At 51.1% G+C, this 17,625-nt stretch overlaps 1 protein-coding gene across 3 annotated transcripts in view; it reads right to left on the bottom strand.

The window, feature by feature from the left end:
* Positions 1–17,625, bottom strand: part of ntrk2a (neurotrophic tyrosine kinase, receptor, type 2a) — a 309,915-nt gene that overhangs the window by 212,448 nt on the left and 79,842 nt on the right. For 2 of the 3 annotated variants that reach the window (XM_038804846.1, XM_038804847.1), the window contains exon 9: positions 10,944–10,976. The exons of the other annotated variant lie outside the window; for it this stretch is intronic. In XM_038804846.1, the coding sequence (XP_038660774.1) occupies positions 10,944–10,976 (33 nt within the window). The remainder of the gene's footprint in view (positions 1–10,943; positions 10,977–17,625) is intronic. 3 annotated transcript variants of the gene reach the window in all.

Below are 17,625 nucleotides of genomic sequence, written 5' to 3' on the forward strand. Positions count from 1 at the left end.
ACCCCATGGCTTACCCCTGGTAAGTCGTCCCCCCCACAAGTATCCAAAACGGTATACTTGTTACTCAGGGGAACGACCGCAGGGGGTCCCTGCACTGACTGCTTCTTCCCAGTCCCTCTTACAGTTACCCATCTGTCTCCAGTCTTTGGTGTAACTGCTTCCCTGAAGCTCCTATCTATGACCCCCTCTGCCTCCCGAATGATCCGAAGTTCATCCAGCTCAAGCTCCAGGTCCCTAACACGGTTTTTGAGGAGCTGGAGTTGGGTGCACTTCCCACAGATGAAATCAGCAGGGACACTGATGGCGTCCCACACCTCAAACATTCTGCAGGAGGAGCATTGTACTACCTTCCCTGACATCACCTCTAGATTAAAAAAACAACAAGAAAAAGAAAAAGAAAGGAAGAGCTTACCTGATATTACTTCAAACCCTGCTCCCGCTGAAAGTTAAACAAATTTAAAGGCACTCACTCACCTTCAAGACAGGCCCCTGCTCCCACTTCCCAACCACCGTGGGGTAGGGTGGGAAACACTCACAAAGTGTTTCGGGTTTAACTGTCACTTGCCAACAGCCCCTCCACAAACCACCTTCAACTTAGGCTAACCGCACTGCACGTATGCAAATTCCCCCAGAACAGCTGATCAGTAGCTCTGCTCTGCTGCCCTCTGCTGGATGCTTGTCTTCACTCAAACTCCTTGGGTCTCCTTCGCCGGTTCCCCTTCAACTTAGGCTAACCGCACTGCGCATATGCAAATTCCCCCAGAACAGCTGATCAGTAGCTCTGCTCTGCTGCCCTCTGCTGGATGCTTGTCTTCACTCAAACTCCTTGGGTCTCCGTCGCCGGTTCCCCTTCAACTTAGGCTAACCGCACTGCGCGTATGCAAATTCCCCCAGAACAGCTGATCAGTAGCTCTGCTCTGCTGCCCTCTGCTGGATGCTTGTCTTCACTCAAACTCCTTGGGTCTCCTTCGCCGGTTCCCCTTCAACTTAGGCTAACCACACTGCGCGTATGTAAATTCCCCCAGAACAGCTGATCAGTAGCTCTGCTCTGCTGCCCTCTGCTGGATGCTTGTCTTCACTCAAACTCCTTGGGTCTCCTTCGCCGGTTCCCCTTCAACTTAGGCTAACCGCACTGCACGTATGCAAATTCCCCCAGAACAGCTGATCAGTAGCTCTGCTCTGCTGCCCTCTGCTGGATGCTTGTCTTCACTCAAACTCCTTGGGTCTCCTTCGCCGGTTCCCCTTCAACTTAGGCTAACCGCACTGCACGTATGCAAATTCCCCCAGAACAGCTGATCAGTAGCTCTGCTCTGCTGCCCTCTGCTGGATGCTTGTCTTCACTCAAACTCCTTGGGTCTCCTTCGCCGGTTCCCCTTCAACTTAGGCTAACCGCACTGCACGTATGCAAATTCCCCCAGAGCAGCTGATCAGTAGCTCTGCTCTGCTGCCCTCTGCTGGATGCTTGTCTTCACTCAAACTCCTTGGGTCTCCTTCGCCGGTTCCCCTTCAACTTAGGCTAACCGCACTGCACGTATGCAAATTCCCCCAGAACAGCTGATCAGTAGCTCTTCTCTGCTGCCCTCTGCTTGTCTTCACTCAAACTCCTTGGGTCTCCTTCGCCGGTTCCCCTTCAACTTAGGCTAACCGCACTGCACGTATGCAAATTCCCCCAGAACAGCTGACCAGTAGCTCTGCTCTGCTGCCCTCTGCTGGATGCTTGTCTTCACTCAAACTCCTTGGGTCTCCTTCGCCGGTTCCCCTTCAACTTATGCTGACCGCACTGCACGTATGCAAATTCCCCCAGAACAGCTGATCAGTAGCTCTGCTCTGCTGCCCTCTGCTGGATGCTTGTCTTCACTCAAACTCCTTGGGTCTCCTTCGCCGGTTCCCCTTCAACTTAGGCTGACCGCACTGCACGAATGCAAATTCACCCAGAACAGCTGATCAGTAGCTCTGCTCTGCTGCCCTCTGCTGGATGCTTGTCTTCACTCAAACTCCTTGGGTCTCCTTCGCCGGTTCCCCTTCAACTTAGGCTGACCGCACTGCACGTATGCAAATTCCCCCAGAACAGCTGATCAGTAGCTCTGCTCTGCTGCCCTCTGCTGGATGCTTGTCTTCACTCAAACTCCTTGGGTCTCCTTCGCCGGTTCCCCTTCAACGTAGGCTGACCGCACTGCACGTATGCAAATTCCCCCAGAACAGCTGATCAGTAGCTCTTCTCTGCTGCCCTCTGCTTGTCTTCACTCAAACTCCTTGGGTCTCCTTCGCCGGTTCCCCTTCAACTTAGGCTAACCGCACTGCACGTATGCAAATTCCCCCAGAACAGCTGACCAGTAGCTCTGCTCTGCTGCCCTCTGCTGGATGCTTGTCTTCACTCAAACTCCTTGGGTCTCCTTCGCCGGTTCCCCTTCAACTTATGCTGACCGCACTGCACGTATGCAAATTCCCCCAGAACAGCTGATCAGTAGCTCTGCTCTGCTGCCCTCTGCTGGATGCTTGTCTTCACTCAAACTCCTTGGGTCTCCTTCGCCGGTTCCCCTTCAACTTAGGCTGACCGCACTGCACGAATGCAAATTCACCCAGAACAGCTGATCAGTAGCTCTGCTCTGCTGCCCTCTGCTGGATGCTTGTCTTCACTCAAACTCCTTGGGTCTCCTTCGCCGGTTCCCCTTCAACTTAGGCTGACCGCACTGCACGTATGCAAATTCCCCCAGAACAGCTGATCAGTAGCTCTGTTCTGCTGCCCTCTGCTGGATGCTTGTCTTCACTCAAACTCCTTGGGTCTCCTTCGCCGGTTCCCCTTCAACGTAGGCTGACCGCACTGCACGTATGCAAATTCCCCCAGAACAGCTGATCAGTAGCTCTTCTCTGCTGCCCTCTGCTTGTCTTCACTCAAACTCCTTGGGTCTCCTTCGCCGGTTCCCCTTCAACTTAGGCTAACCGCACTGCACGTATGCAAATTCCCCCAGAACAGCTGACCAGTAGCTCTGCTCTGCTGCCCTCTGCTGGATGCTTGTCTTCACTCAAACTCCTTGGGTCTCCTTCGCCGGTTCCCCTTCAACTTATGCTGACCGCACTGCACGTATGCAAATTCCCCCAGAACAGCTGATCAGTAGCTCTGCTCTGCTGCCCTCTGCTGGATGCTTGTCTTCACTCAAACTCCTTGGGTCTCCTTCGCCGGTTCCCCTTCAACTTAGGCTGACCGCACTGCACGAATGCAAATTCACCCAGAACAGCTGATCAGTAGCTCTGCTCTGCTGCCCTCTGCTGGATGCTTGTCTTCACTCAAACTCCTTGGGTCTCCTTCGCCGGTTCCCCTTCAACTTAGGCTGACCGCACTGCACGTATGCAAATTACCCCAGAACAGCTGATCAGTAGCTCTGCTCTGCTGCCCTCTGCTGGATGCTTGTCTTCACTCAAACTCCTTGGGTCTCCTTCGCCGGTTCCCCTTCAACTTAGGCTGACCGCACTGCACGTATGCAAATTCCCCCAGAACAGCTGATCAGTAGCTCTGCTCTGCTGCCCTCTGCTGGATGCTTGTCTTCACTCAAACTCCTTGGGTCTCCTTCGCCGGTTCCCCTTCAACGTAGGCTGACCGCACTGCACGTATGCAAATTCCCCCAGAACAGCTGATCAGTAGCTCTGCTCTGCTGCCCTCTGCTGGATGCATGTCTTCACTCAAACTCCTTGGGTCTCCTTCGCCGGTTCCCCTTCAACTTAGGCTGACCGCACTGCACGTATGCAAATTCCCCCAGAACAGCTGATCAGTAGCTCTGCTCTGCTGCCCTCTGCTGGATGCTTGTCTTCACTCAAACTCCTTGGGTCTCCTTCGCCGGTTCCCCTTCAACTTAGGCTAACCGCACTGCACGTATGCAAATTCCCCCAGAACAGCTGATCAGTAGCTCTGCTCTGCTGCCCTCTGCTGGATGCTTGTCTTCACTCAAACTCCTTAGGTCTCCTTCGCCGGTTCCCCTTCAACTTTGGCTGACCGCACTGCACGTATGCAAATTCCCCCAGAACAGCTGATCAGTAGCTCTGCTCTGCTGCCCTCTGCTGGATGCTTGTCTTCACTCAAACTCCTTGGGTCTCCTTCGCCGGTTCCCCTTCAAGTTAGGCTGACCGCACTGCACATATGCAAATTCCCCCAGAACAGCTGATCAGTGGCCTAGTGGTTAGCACAACCGCCTCACGGCGCTGAGGTCCCAGGTTCGATCCCGGCTCTGGGTCACTGTCCATGTGGAGTTTGCACGTTCTCCCCGTCTCTGCGTGGGTTTCGCCCCCACAACCCAGAAATGTGCAGAGTAGGTGGATTGGCCATGCTAAATTGCCCCTTAATTGGAAAAAATAATTGGCTAATCTAAATTTAAAAAAAAAAGAACAGCTGACCAGTAGCTCTGCTCTGATCAGTACCACGTGCTCGCAAGGTTAGAAATAGAAGAATTGTGCAGATGAACGCATGACTTAAGAATTGGTGCAGGAGGGAGGGTTTTAGATCCCTGGACCACAGGACCGTTTCTGGGGAAGGTGGGACCTGTACAAACGGGAAGGCCTACATCTTAGCCAGAGCAGGACTAACATCCTTCCTAGTGGGTTTGCTAGTGCTGTTGGGAGGAGTTTAAACTAATTCAGCAGGGAGGGGATGCCGACTGTTAGCAGAATATTTCATTTCATTTCATTTTCGAATAGAGACACAGAATAACACAGAAAAGCAATCAGGTCAGAGGGAATACAGCAGTAGTAAATTTCAAGAGAGTAAGACAAGGCTGAATGGCCTCTACTTTAATGCCTGGAGTATTACAAGTTAAAAGGATGAGTTAAGGGCAAGGGTTGACAAGTGGAATTATAATAAAGTAGCCATCGCAAAGACGCGGTTGAGGGAGGGGCAGGATTAGCAGCTCAACACCACGGTATACAGAATCTTCAGGAGGGCTAGGGGAGGGGGCAAAAGAGGGGGAGGCATTGTACTATTACTTAAGGAGTCAATTACTGCAGTAAGGAGAGATGATGGGCGGGATTCTCCGACCCACTGCCGCGTCGGAAATCCGCCCCTGCCTGCTGCCAAATTCTCCAGCGCCGGGGTTGTGGCGGGGGCAGGAAGCGCGGCACGCCGGTTGGCTGCTGCTAGTAGCGCCGCCCCCCCCCCCCCCCCCACCCCGGCGCTTCTCCGGCCCGCAATGGGCTGAGTGGCCGCCCGTTTTCGGCGGGTCCCGCCGGCGTAAATCACAACAGGTCCTTACCGTCGGGACCTGGCTCCACGGCGGCCTACAGAGACCTCGGGGGGGATCTGGTCCTGGGTGGTGCCCCCATGGTGGCCTGGCCCGCGATTGGGGCCCACCAATCCGCGGGCGGGCCTGTGCCGTGGGGGCACTCTTTTCCTCCACACCGGCTGCTGTCAACTTCCGCCATGGCCGGTGCGGAGAAGAACTCCCCTGTGCATGCGCTGGGATGACGCCAGCACATGGTGGCGCTCCCGCAGAGGCCCTTCGGCGCCAGTTGGCATGGCACCAAGCCCTTCCATGCTGGCTGGCGCGGCGCCCAACACTCCGGCGCCGGCCTAGGCCCTGAAGGTGTGGAGGATTCCGCACCTTTGGGGCGGCCCGCGCTGGAGTGGTTCACGCCTCTCCTCAGCGCCGGAGTGGCCGCCCTGCCGATTCGCGGAGAATCCCATCTGATATCTTGGGAGTGGCTTTGTGGGCAGAGCTTAGGAATGAAAAAGGGACAGCTATGTTGCTAGGTGTTTATTATAGATCCCCAGATAGTCAGCGGGAAATTGAGGTGCAAATATGTGCGTAATTTGCAGAAGTTTGTAAAAATAATAATCGGGTAATTATAGTGAGTGATTTCAATTCTCCCAACATTAACTTGGAAAGTCATCGTGTTGAGGGCTCAGATGGAGCATAGTTCATAAAATATGTATAATATACTTAGCTCAACATGTGGAGTATTGAACAAGGGATGGTACAGTGGACCTAATTTTGGGGAATGAAGCCGGACAGGTGGTTGATGTGATGGTGGGAGCGCATTTTAATGATGCCGACCACAACAAAGGCAGGATCTGGCCACAGTAGATTAGAACAAGTTACTGGTGGGGAGATCTACAGAAGAGCAATGGGAGTGTTCAAAGAGGAAATGGAGAGGGGACAAGCCCAACATGCTCCCTCTAGGGTAATAGGAAGGAATAACAAGCCCAGAGCACCATGGATGAGCGGAGTTATTCAGGATACAATTAGAAGGAAGAGAGAGACTTTTAATAAGTACAATAAGTACAAAGTGGAGTACAGAAAGTGCAGGATGGAGCTTAAGAAAGCAATTAGGAGAGCAAGGAGGGGATATGAGAAAAAGTATGGTAAAAGTAGGGAAAATCCCAGGATATTCTAAAAGTATATCAATGGGAAGAGGTTAACTAGGGAAAAGGTTGGGCTAACCAGGGACCAAGGGGGAAGTTGTGGGTGGAGCCAGAGGACAGGCAGTGTGTTAAATGAAAATTTCACATCTGTCTTCACCAAGAGAACAAGGAGGCAGATATGGAACTCGGGGATGGGATTCTCTGGTGTCCGAAGCCGACATCGTGTTCGGCGATCGGCCAGAGAATCCACGTTAGAACATAGAACATAGAACACTACAGCGCAGTACGGGCCCTTCGGCCCTCGATGTTGCGCCGACCTGTGAAACCATCTGAAGCCTATCTGACCTACACTATTCCATTTTCATCCATATGTCTATCCAGTGACCACTTAAATACCCTTAAAGTTGGCGAGTCTACTACTATTGCAGGCAGGGCGTTCCACACCCCTACTACTCTCTGAGTAAAGAAACTGCCTCTGACATCTGTCCTATATCTCTCACCCCTCAATTTAAACCTATGTCCCCTCGTGTTGGTCATCACCATCCGAGGAAAAAGACTCTCACTGTCCACCCTATCTAACCCTCTGACTATCTTATATGTCTCTATTAAGTCACCTCTCAGCCTTCTCCTCTCTAACGAAAACAACCTCAATTCCCTGAGCCTTTCCTCGTAAGACCTTCCCTCCATACCAGGCAACATCCTAGTAAATCTCCTCTGAACCCTTTCCAAAGCTTCCACATCCTTCCTATAATGTGGTGACCAGAACTGCACGCAGTACTCCAGGCGTGGCCGCACCAGAGTTATGTACAGCTGCAGCATGACCTTGTGGTTCCGAAACTCAATCCCCCTGCTTATAAAGGCTAGCACACCATATGCCTTCTTAACAGCCCTATTAACCTGGGTGGCAACTTTCAGGGATTTATGTACCTGGATGCCGAGATCTCTCTGTTCATCTACACTACCAAGAATCTTGCCATTAGCCCAGTACTCTGCATTCCTGTTACTCCTTCCAAAGTGAACCACCTCACACTTTTCCGCATTAAACTCCATCTGCCACCTCTCAGCCCAGCTCTGCAGCTTATCTATGTCCCTCTGTATCCTATAACATCCTTCAGCACTATCCACAACTCCACCGACCTTCGTGTCATCTGCAAATTTACTAACCCATCCTTCTACACCCTCTTCCAGGTCATTTATAAAAATTACACGAAAAATTACAAACAGCAGTGGCCCCAAAACAGATCCTTGCGGTACACCACTAGTAACTGAACTCCAGGATGAACATTTGCCATCAACCACCACCCTCTGTCTTCTTTCAGCTAGCCAATTGACGCTTAAATGAGAGGCGGTGCTGCTTTTAAGATGCTCCGCCCCCTCCAAAATGGCGTACTCTAGGAGAACGCCACACGCCGTCGGGGCGGCCTCAGGACATTACCTGAGGCCCTCCCCCCGATGCTCCGCCTCCGATGGGCTGAGTTCCCTAAGGCGTCGGTCACGTGTGGTATTTATTTTCAGGAACTAGGCGTGGCGGATGCGGACTAAGTCCAGTCCCGTCACATTCGGGGGGGGAGCCGATCTGTGGGCAGGGGGGGGTTTGGTAGGGGCTGGGGGCACTGGTGGGGGGTCGTCTGTGGTTGGCCTGCCTGGTCAAAGGGGGTCACTATTTGGCAGGCCGGGTCCTCACGCAGCCGGCGCCATGTTGCGCGGCGTGGCCGCTGCAGGCCACCAGCTTGCGCATGCACGGCCACGGACCCGGCAATTCTCCAGCCGTAACTGCAGTTAGAGCCGGAGTCTTTATGCTGTGTCCCTGCTAGACCCCCACCAGAAGAGGATCAGTGGCCGTTTTGCGCCATTTTTTCAGTTGTTTTTTTCCCACGCCAGCGTCAGCACTTAATCTCAAAATCAGAGAATCCAGCCCGGGGTCTGTGACGTTATGGAGCAAGTTGTCATCGGGAGGGAAACAGTATTGGAAGTGTTGGCAGGCTTAAAAGTGGAGAAATCGCCAGGTCCAGACAAATTGTCTGCAAGGTTGCTGTGCGAAGCGAGGGAGGAGATTGCAGGGGCCCTCATCCAAATTTTAAATTCTTCTCTGGCCACGGGAGAGGTGCCAGAGAACTGGTAGACTACAAATGTGGTCCCACTATTTAAGAAAGGCTGTAGGGATAAGCCTGGGAACTACAGGCCAGTGAGTCTCACGTCAGTGGTGGGGAAACTAATGGAGAAAATTATGAAGGAGAGAATCTAACTCCACTTGGAGAGGCAAGGTTTGATCAGGAATAGTCAGTATAGCTTTGTCAGGGGGATGTCATGCCTAACAAATTTGATAGAATTTTTTGAGCGTGACTAAGTGTGTTGATGAGGCTAGTGAAGATGATGTAGTTTACATGGATTTCAGCAAAGCATTTGACAATGTCCCACATGGGAGACTTATAAAGAAGTCAAATGTACATGGGATACAGGGGAACTTGATAAGGTGGATTCAAAGCTGGCTGAGCTGTCGGAGACAGAGGGTGATGACAGACGGCTGCTTTAGTGAGTGGAAGCCAGTGTCCAGTGGCATACCACAGGGATCTGTGCTGGGTCCCCTAAGTCATTTATATAAATGACTTAGATGACTACGTGAGGGGTAGAATCAGTAAGTTTGCAGATGACACAAAGATTGGCCGGGTGGTTAACAGTGAGGCTGAGAGTCTTGGGTTAACATGAAGATATAGACGGGATGGTCAAATGGGCAGAAAAGAGACAGATGGAATTTAATCCTGAAAAGTGTGACACTTTGGAAGGATCAATTTGACATGGAAATATTCAATGAATGTCACCACACTGGGAAGTCCTGAGGAACAAAGAGAACTTGGTGAGTTTGAAAATCTCTGAAAGCAGAAGGACAGGTTAATAGGGTGGTGAAAAAGGCATATGGTACACTTGCCTTTACCAATTGTGGAACAGATTACAAAAGCAAGGAAGTCATGTTGGAGTTTTGTTGAACATTGGTGAGGCCACAGTTGGAGTACTATGTGCAGTTCTGGGGCCACATTATAGGAAGGATGTCATTGCTCTGGCGAGGGTGCAGAGGAGCTTCACCAGGATGTTGCCTTGGATGGAACATTTAAATTATGAAGAGAGGTTGGATAAGCTTGGGTTGTTTTCGCTGGAGCAGGGAAGACTGAGGGGTGACCTGTTCGAGGTGTACAAGATTATGAGGGGCATGGACAGGGTGGATAGGGAGCAGCTGTTCCTCTTATTTGAAGGGTCGGTTCCGAGCGGATTGATGAGCCATCAATCGAACGCGAGACGAGTTGCTGTACAAAAGTTAGGCTTTAATAAGCTAGAACTTAGCCCGCGGTCGACTACAGTAAATGGATGACTGCCGGGCGTTCTGACTATTTATACCTCAGTAAGGAGGCGTGGTTAACCCAGCCTCTCGACCAATCGGGGAGCTGTCACATGACTGGTCTCAACCAATCGGTTGAGAGGCACATGACCGACCAGGGCCAATGGTAAGCCGGTGTTCTGCACCAATGGCAGACAGCTATGCAAATCATACCACCACAGGGACACAAGTTCGAGGTGAGGGGTAAGAGGTTCAGAGGGTGGTGACAGTCTGCAGAGCACTGTCCGGGAGGATAGTAGAGGCAGGTGGCCTCATATCCTTTAAACAGTACCTGGATGAGCACTTAGCACGTCTTAACATTCGAGGTTCTCGGCCAAGTGCTGGCAAATGGGATCAGTTAGACAGGTCAGGTATTTGTCATGCCTCGGTGCAACATCGATGGGCCCAAGGGCCTCTTCTGCACTGTACTATTCTGTGATTCTGTGAACCTCCTCGTTTTTCAAAAGGAGTACTAATTGGCACCAGCGTGGCCACTTGTTGGGGTGGTGGTTGGATCACAGGAGGCCACTGGATATAGGGTCATTGGTTATGGGGTGTCTACCGTTAATTGCTGCACTGACAGGGTGCCCAGGTGGCACTGCCAGGGTGCCAGCCTGGCAGTGCCACAGTGCCCAGATCCCATCGGGGGTGCCAGTGTGCCAGCCTGCCAAGAGCCTGACCCTCCAGGGGCCCCTGATCTCCTGGGAAAACCCCCAAGTGGTAGTGCGCCTGGTCCATGTTTGTGGAAACCAGTGCTAAACGGCGCCTGCTCAGGGTCCTCAAGATTAAGCCATTGGAAATTGCACCTTGTGTAAGCGTAGACATAAGCGAGTGAGACGAATTGCTCACTTGAATATGCAAATCTGGATCCCACCCATTATGGGCAGGATCCAGATCGCAACGCCGGCCGAGATCGAGGCCAGTAAATCTCGGAAGAAACCTCCCGCGGGATTTACTGACTCAGGAGGCCACGAGGCCAATAGATCGCTCCCATAGAGTAAGACTATTCTGAGAAAAAATGCAATTTCATACACCAGCCATCCTGTGACCACTTTGAATCAAATTACTAATTTATGTCCCCAATAGTGTCAAATTACGAGCTGTCTTATGCTGTGTGATCATGAGAAGTTTGAAAAGGTTTGTCCAGTACAATGATTGCATAGATACTTTTTCCCCAGTTTATACCTTACAATAAATAGGAAGACATTCACACGTTGCATTACTTACCATAAAATCCAGGATCTGTGATCGCTTCATTGCCTAAATTTCAAAAAGTACATAATCAGGCACAAATGTTTTAGAACCACAGATTTGTTAATTTATTTATTAAACTTTAGAAATGTAATACAAAGAGAAAATAAGGAACCAACTTCCTAGTCATATCTCTGCCCCCATTGCAATACCTATAAGTTATGGGGCTTCCCAATGAGGCATCATTGAGCCTCTACCTGCAGTGGGCATTGGTATTGTGATCTAACAGCAAGGGCTCCCCTCACTTTTCTTGGAAACCACTTCTTGAGTACGTTAGTGCAAAAGCATTCTTGAAAACCTGGCACTTTGGTCATCCTGGGGATCTCTGGAAACCTGCACGGGCTCCTGAGTCAGGCTGAAACCAGGTAGAAAGTACTTTGGGAAACCCCTAACAAAATGATTTGAGGTACTTTTGACTCCCTGGTTTCTGATCTTCATCAGCTGAACTCCTATTTCCTTCTGATTTTTTGTTCGAGGTGAAAGGTTGATCCAGGGGAGGGCTGTGACTGTAATCCATCTAGGCCATATCAATGGCTGAAAGGCAGAAAAACATGGGCAGCTGCTTTCTCACAGACACAGTACACTGATGTACATTGCAACAGTTGGATGCCCAACGGGCCTTCATTAGGTGACAAAATATACAAACATGGGAGCAGGATTCTCCCCTAACTGGTGGGGTGGGCTATACCGGCGCGAGGAGTGGCGTGAACCACTCAGATATCGGGCCGACCGGAAGATGCGGAATCCTCATTTGGAAGCCGGCGCCGAAGGGGCTCCGCCGGCCGCCATGAGTTGGCCCATGCGCGGGAGTGCCAGCATGTGCTGGCGTCATCCCAGCGCATGCACACGGGGGTTTTCTCCGTGCCGGCCAAGGTGGACCATTACAGCGGCCGGCGCGGAGGGAAAGAGTGCCCCCACTGCACAGGCCTGCCCGCAGATTAGTGGGCCCCAATCGCGGGCCAGGCCACCATGCCGCCCCCCCCGGGCCAGATCTCCCCCCCACCCCTGCCGAGGACTCCGCAAGGCGGCAGCAGAGTCAGGTCCCGCCGGTACAGACCTGGTGTAATATACGCTGGCAGGATCTGTGAAAACGGGTGGCCACTCGGCCCATCGCGGAGCGGAGAATCAGCGGGGTAACTATTGGCAACGGTTCCCGACCGGCGCGATTCCCGCTCCCGCCGAAAAACCGGCGACGGAGAATCCAACAGCCAGCGTCGGGGCGGCGGGGCGGGATTCACACCGCCCCTCGGCGATTCTGCGGCCCAGCGGGGGGTTGGAGAATCCAGCCCCCAATGTGTAAAACCATTTTTCCTAGCTTCTCCCATGACGAAGTGTAATTGGTGACCATTACCATGCACATTGCAAATTTGGGCTAGATTCTCCGATTTTGAGGCTATGTCCGGAGAATGTGTCTAGTTTTGTGAAAAAAAAAGTCGGCGCTGCCCCCGCACTGATACTCCGCCCGGTGTGTGTCTAGCAGCCGTGCCACGTAAAAGTCCCGGTGTTCCCGACAGAAACGGCCGGAGAATTGCCGGTCCCGCCGTACATCATGGCGCCGGCTATGCATGGACCCGGCCAGCCAAGTAGTGTCCCCCCAGCTCTCTCCGAAGCCCCCATGCCAGCAGCATGGCTCCCCCCATCCCCCGACTGTGGCAGCGTTGGGTACAGTCAACAGCCACCACGCCGGGTTTTTGAAAACCCAGACCACATGCTGGCTTATCAGGGGCGGAGCATCGGGGGAGGGCTTCAAAGCGACGTGCTGACACCGTCGTAACGGCATGCGGCACGCTCCTACATGACGCTGAGTTGGAGGGGGCGGAGCATCGGAAAACCGCCGCCGGCCCCGATTCGGTTGCAAACGGGGATTCTCTGCCCAATCGTCAAATACGATTTTGGCGTCAAGCAACGGAGAATCCCGCTCAGTACCTCCCATATTCCTTTCTTTCCCGAGGGGGTCTCTCTTTAAAAAAATTTTTTCACAATTAACGGGCAATTTAGCGTGGCCAACCCACCTACCATGCACATCTTTGGGTTGTGGGGTAAGACCCACACAGACACAGGGAGGATATGCAAACTTCATGTGGACAGTGACCAGAAGCCGGGATCGAACCCGGGACCTTGACACCATGAGGCAGCAGTTCTAACCACTGTTGCCACCATGCTGCCTTCTTTCTCTTTTTAGTTACTCTTTACTTATGTATCATTAAAAACCCTTACTCTTTTCTCATATTATCCCTTTTGATTGATGGAATATATTTACAACACAGTATGGACTCAAATATCTCCGGTGGCTGATCCACCTTGTCCTCCACCTTTACTGACTAATTAATTTGGATAAAATCCCTTCTTATCTTGCTGGACTTTATCTTTTACTATTCCACCAGCTTTATTTTTGATTCTTTATTGTTCTCTTTTCTTACATTGACCGAACTCTGTTGTGGCCACTTTCTCCCCAATTGTTGTCCTGCTCTCTTTTCAGTTATTTAGTCTACATAATTTCCTAGAAATATATATTTTCTTGTTAGACTAGAGGCACACTGTTCTAGGAAGCAGTCTGGATACGTATCCCTACCCTGATCATGTGTATTACTTTATTTCAGTACAACTGGGGCAGTTAAAAATATTGCCCTGCTATTTCTGCACATCTCTTTGAACAACTTGCTTATTAACACCTCTGAAGTCTTCATTGTTTGGTCTGTTGCAATGGACATTGAAAATATTATCATCTCTTATTCTATTTCTTAATGCTATCCATATGGATTTTATCTTAACACAATCCCCAGAATACTGCAGTAAAATCCGCTCTTGCCACTGTCATCCTGTTCTCCCTTATCACTCCTGAAAACCTTATCATCAGAAGTATGGTCCAAACCTAATCCATGTTTTTAATATAGCTACTTCATCATATAGGTCTATTTTTATCAACACTTATTAAAATTTAAAAATAACAATCATCATGGGAAGAGGGACAAAAACCAACAGTTTCACACAGAAATAATTTTCCAATGGGATAAATACATTAAAATCCTGAAAACTGGGGATCTGTGACTCATTAAAATTCAAGATAATATCTGGATTTGTTTCAAAGTGGCAGGCTCATCGAGAACGAACTTCCTGGAAAAATTCAAATACCCCAGGACCCCAAACTCCAAACATAAGATGGACTAATCAACTACAATCATCTTTCTCTCTTTATAGATCATAGAAAATACAGTGCAGAAGGAGGCCATTCGGCCCATCGAGACTGCACCGACCCACTTCAGCCCTCACTTCCACCCTATCCCCATAACCCAATAACCCCTCCTAACCTTTTTGGTCACTAAGGGCAATTTATCATGGCCAATCCACCTAACCTGCATGTCTTTGGACTGTGGGAGGAAACCAGAGCACCCGGAGGAAACCCACGCAGATACGGGGAGAGCGTGCAGACTCTCCACAGTGACCCAGCGGGGAATTGAACCTGGGACCCTGGCGCTGTGAAGTGACAGTGCTATCCACTTGTGCTACTGTGCTGCCCCAATGTGATGTGACCTGACTCATGTGTTGCAGCATCTCATGCTACCTTTGTGCCAGCTGTGAAAGTAAAATTATATGTTTAAAATATTTATCCAATGCTTTTAAATCATTAGGTCATTCTCCAAACCAGGAGCGACAATTATGACTCGCAGATGTGATCAGAAAACATTGACTGTGTACTACAGGGAAATGGTTTATCAATTTCAGAGTAATATAATACATTCTTGACATCATTTCCACAATGTACAACTTTATGGGAATCATCCCAGTGATGTGTGGCACTGAAAGCAGCACCAGCGGGCGACCCGGAAACTGAAAAGTAAAAATGCTGACATAACTGATAGGCCATCTGGTAGAAAGCACATAGGATGAAAATGTAAATTTAAGAAGAGAATAATAGGAGTAATAACAGAATAATAATATGCAATGTTAAAGTACTGTCAGGGTTGCTGGAAACAAAAATGAAACAGCAGTAATATAAAATATTAAAAGTAACTATAGGGATGATTCAAAATAAAATAAATGACAAAAGGAAAAATCAAATGAATTTCTCAAAAGAGCACAAGATGTTTTGGAAAAAGAGATTTAGGGCACGATTCAGTGGCCTCGTTGCGCTCGAGTGAGAGTGCAACGAGGCTGGGTGAATAGCGGGAAAGGCCAAAAACGAGAATTGCACCGGGCGCAAAACTGCTGCGAAGCAACCGGCCCGCTCCCATAGGCAAAATCGGGATCCCGTGTAGTGAGAAACCAATAATCACAACGTAAGGCCTATTTAGTGGTTAGCACTGTTGCTTCACAGCACCAGGGTTCCAGGTTCGATTTCTGGCTTGGGTCACTGTCTGTGCGGAGTCTGCATGTTCTCCCTGTGTCTGCGTGGGTTTTCTCCGGATGCTCCGGTTTCCTCCCACAAGTCCCAAAAGACATGGGGCTAGATTCTCCGCAAATGCGGAGAATCGTAAAGGCTACTGTGGGACAGATCGTGACCCACGGCAGCCTTCACGCCCACTCCCAGGGCCGATTCTCCCCCCGGGCGGGGCTAGGAGCGCAGCCTCGTGCGTCACGGTGGCGCGGACTTGACGCCGGTCATCAAGGCCGCACGCCAAGCATCACGCCGGCTGACGCGGCCGATGACGTCAGCCGCGGATGCGCAGGTTGGACAACGCCTACCCGCGCATACGCAGTTGCCGTCTTTTCCCTCAAGACGTGGCGGCTTGATGTTGCAGAGTGGCGCAGGGAAAAGAGTGCGGCCGTGGTTCTGCCGTGCCAATCAGGCCCCCAGATGCCCCAAACGGGCATCTGGCGCCCATTTCACGACAGCAGCAAGCAGGTGTGTTTCCTGCCGTGTTGAAATGGGCGTGAAGGCCCGGCTGCTCGGCCCATCAGCCGCGGTGAATCGCCGCTCGCCGTAAAAAATGGCGAGCGGCGATTCGTGGCGTGGGTCGGGCGTGGGGGTGGAGAATAGCGGGAGGGCGTGAAAAATGTCGGGAGGCCCTCCTGCTATTCTTCCACCCGGTGTGAGGGGCGGAGAATCGCGCCCATGCTGTTAGGTGGATTGGACATTCTGAATTCTCCCTGTGTACCCGAACAGGCGCCAGAGTGTGGCGACTTGGGGATTTTCACAGTAACTTAATTGCGGTGTTAATGTAAGCCTACTTGTGACAATAATAAAGATTATTATTATTATTATTATTAACAGGGGGCAGGCGAGTGTGATCCTGGCAAATAGACTGACAAGCCTTCATTTGCAGCATGAAGCCCATGGAGCCCCCTTAAGTTGTCCAATTACCGTTGTGGTGACGGTCTCGCCAGACCGAGCACCAGCAAGCTTGCGGCAGTTCCCGCTCGCAACCACACTTACAAATGTTTTGCCTGAATCGTGTCCTTAGGAAAAAACGTTAAATAAAAATTACCATATGAATGATTACATTATTACTGATAGTACAGGTAGCCATGTTTACCTGTTAACAAACAAGTGTCACCAAATTATTTCCTCCCTAATGGGATGGGATGGAATATTGCAATATTGTAAAATAGTTTGCACAGTTATTCCTGTAAACCTTCTTCAGTGAGTAAAGAATGTAGATTTGGAAAGCTACATCCATGTGCCAAGATTGTGTCACCTCTCTGTGTGCCTTTAAAAGCCTTCTCAAAAACCACCTGATTTTAAATAGACGCGGGTAGGCGTCTTTAACCTACGCAATAGAACTACACTTATGTCCAAGTGTCAGAACTTATGGGCATCCTCTCTGGCATCCTCGTAGTATGTTTCCGGGCGGCAAGAGGTGACCCAATGTTGGCCAGCGGCAGGATCTTCAGGTGTCGCCGCTGACGATGGGGTCCCCATTGAATCCCCCCAACAATGTAATCCCATCTGTGGTGCATCTCCACCCAAGGCAAAGTTCACTCGACAATTTCTTTTAAATTTAGTGCACAAACCAAGTTAGCTTTACATTTTTGCATTATTTCTCATTTCTGCCTTCATATGTTTTTAGTCAGAATGAAACGTGTGACATACAAAGGGCGCGATTCACCGCTCCCCACGCCGGGTGGGAGAATCGCGGGAGGGCCGGACGAATCACGACACACCGCCCTGGCACCCCCCCGCGATTCTCCCACCCCCCCAAAATGGTGTGTCGCGGAATCGGCGCTCGCCGTTTTTCCCGGCGATTCTCCGGCCCGATGGGCCGAGCGGCCTGACGTTCCTGACCTGTTCATGCCGGCGGCAACCACACCTGGTCGATGCCGGCATGAACATAGCGCGAAAGGTAAGTTTGGGGCTTGTGGGGGGCGGAGAGGGGATCGAGCACCACGGCCGTGCTCGGGAGGGGACTGGCCCGCGATCGGTGCCCACCGATCATCGGGCCGCCGTCTCTAAGAGACACACTCTTTCCCCTCCGCCGCCCCACAAGATCAAGCCGCCATGTCTTGCGGGGCAGCGGAGAGGAAGACGGCAACCGCTCATGCGTGAGTTGGAGCCGGCCAACCTGCGCATGTGCGGCTAACGTCACTTAGGTGGCGCCGTCGCGTCATTCCCGCACGCCGCTTTGACGCAAGCGTCAAGGCCCGGCGGCCGTGTTTCTCACAACGGCGCTCCTAGCCCCCTTGGGGGGGTGAATAGGGTGCGAGGAGAATTGCGCCCAAA

The sequence above is a fragment of the Scyliorhinus canicula genome, chromosome 8, assembly GCF_902713615.1.
Source record: "Scyliorhinus canicula chromosome 8, sScyCan1.1, whole genome shotgun sequence".
NCBI classification, from domain to species: domain Eukaryota; kingdom Metazoa; phylum Chordata; class Chondrichthyes; order Carcharhiniformes; family Scyliorhinidae; genus Scyliorhinus; species Scyliorhinus canicula.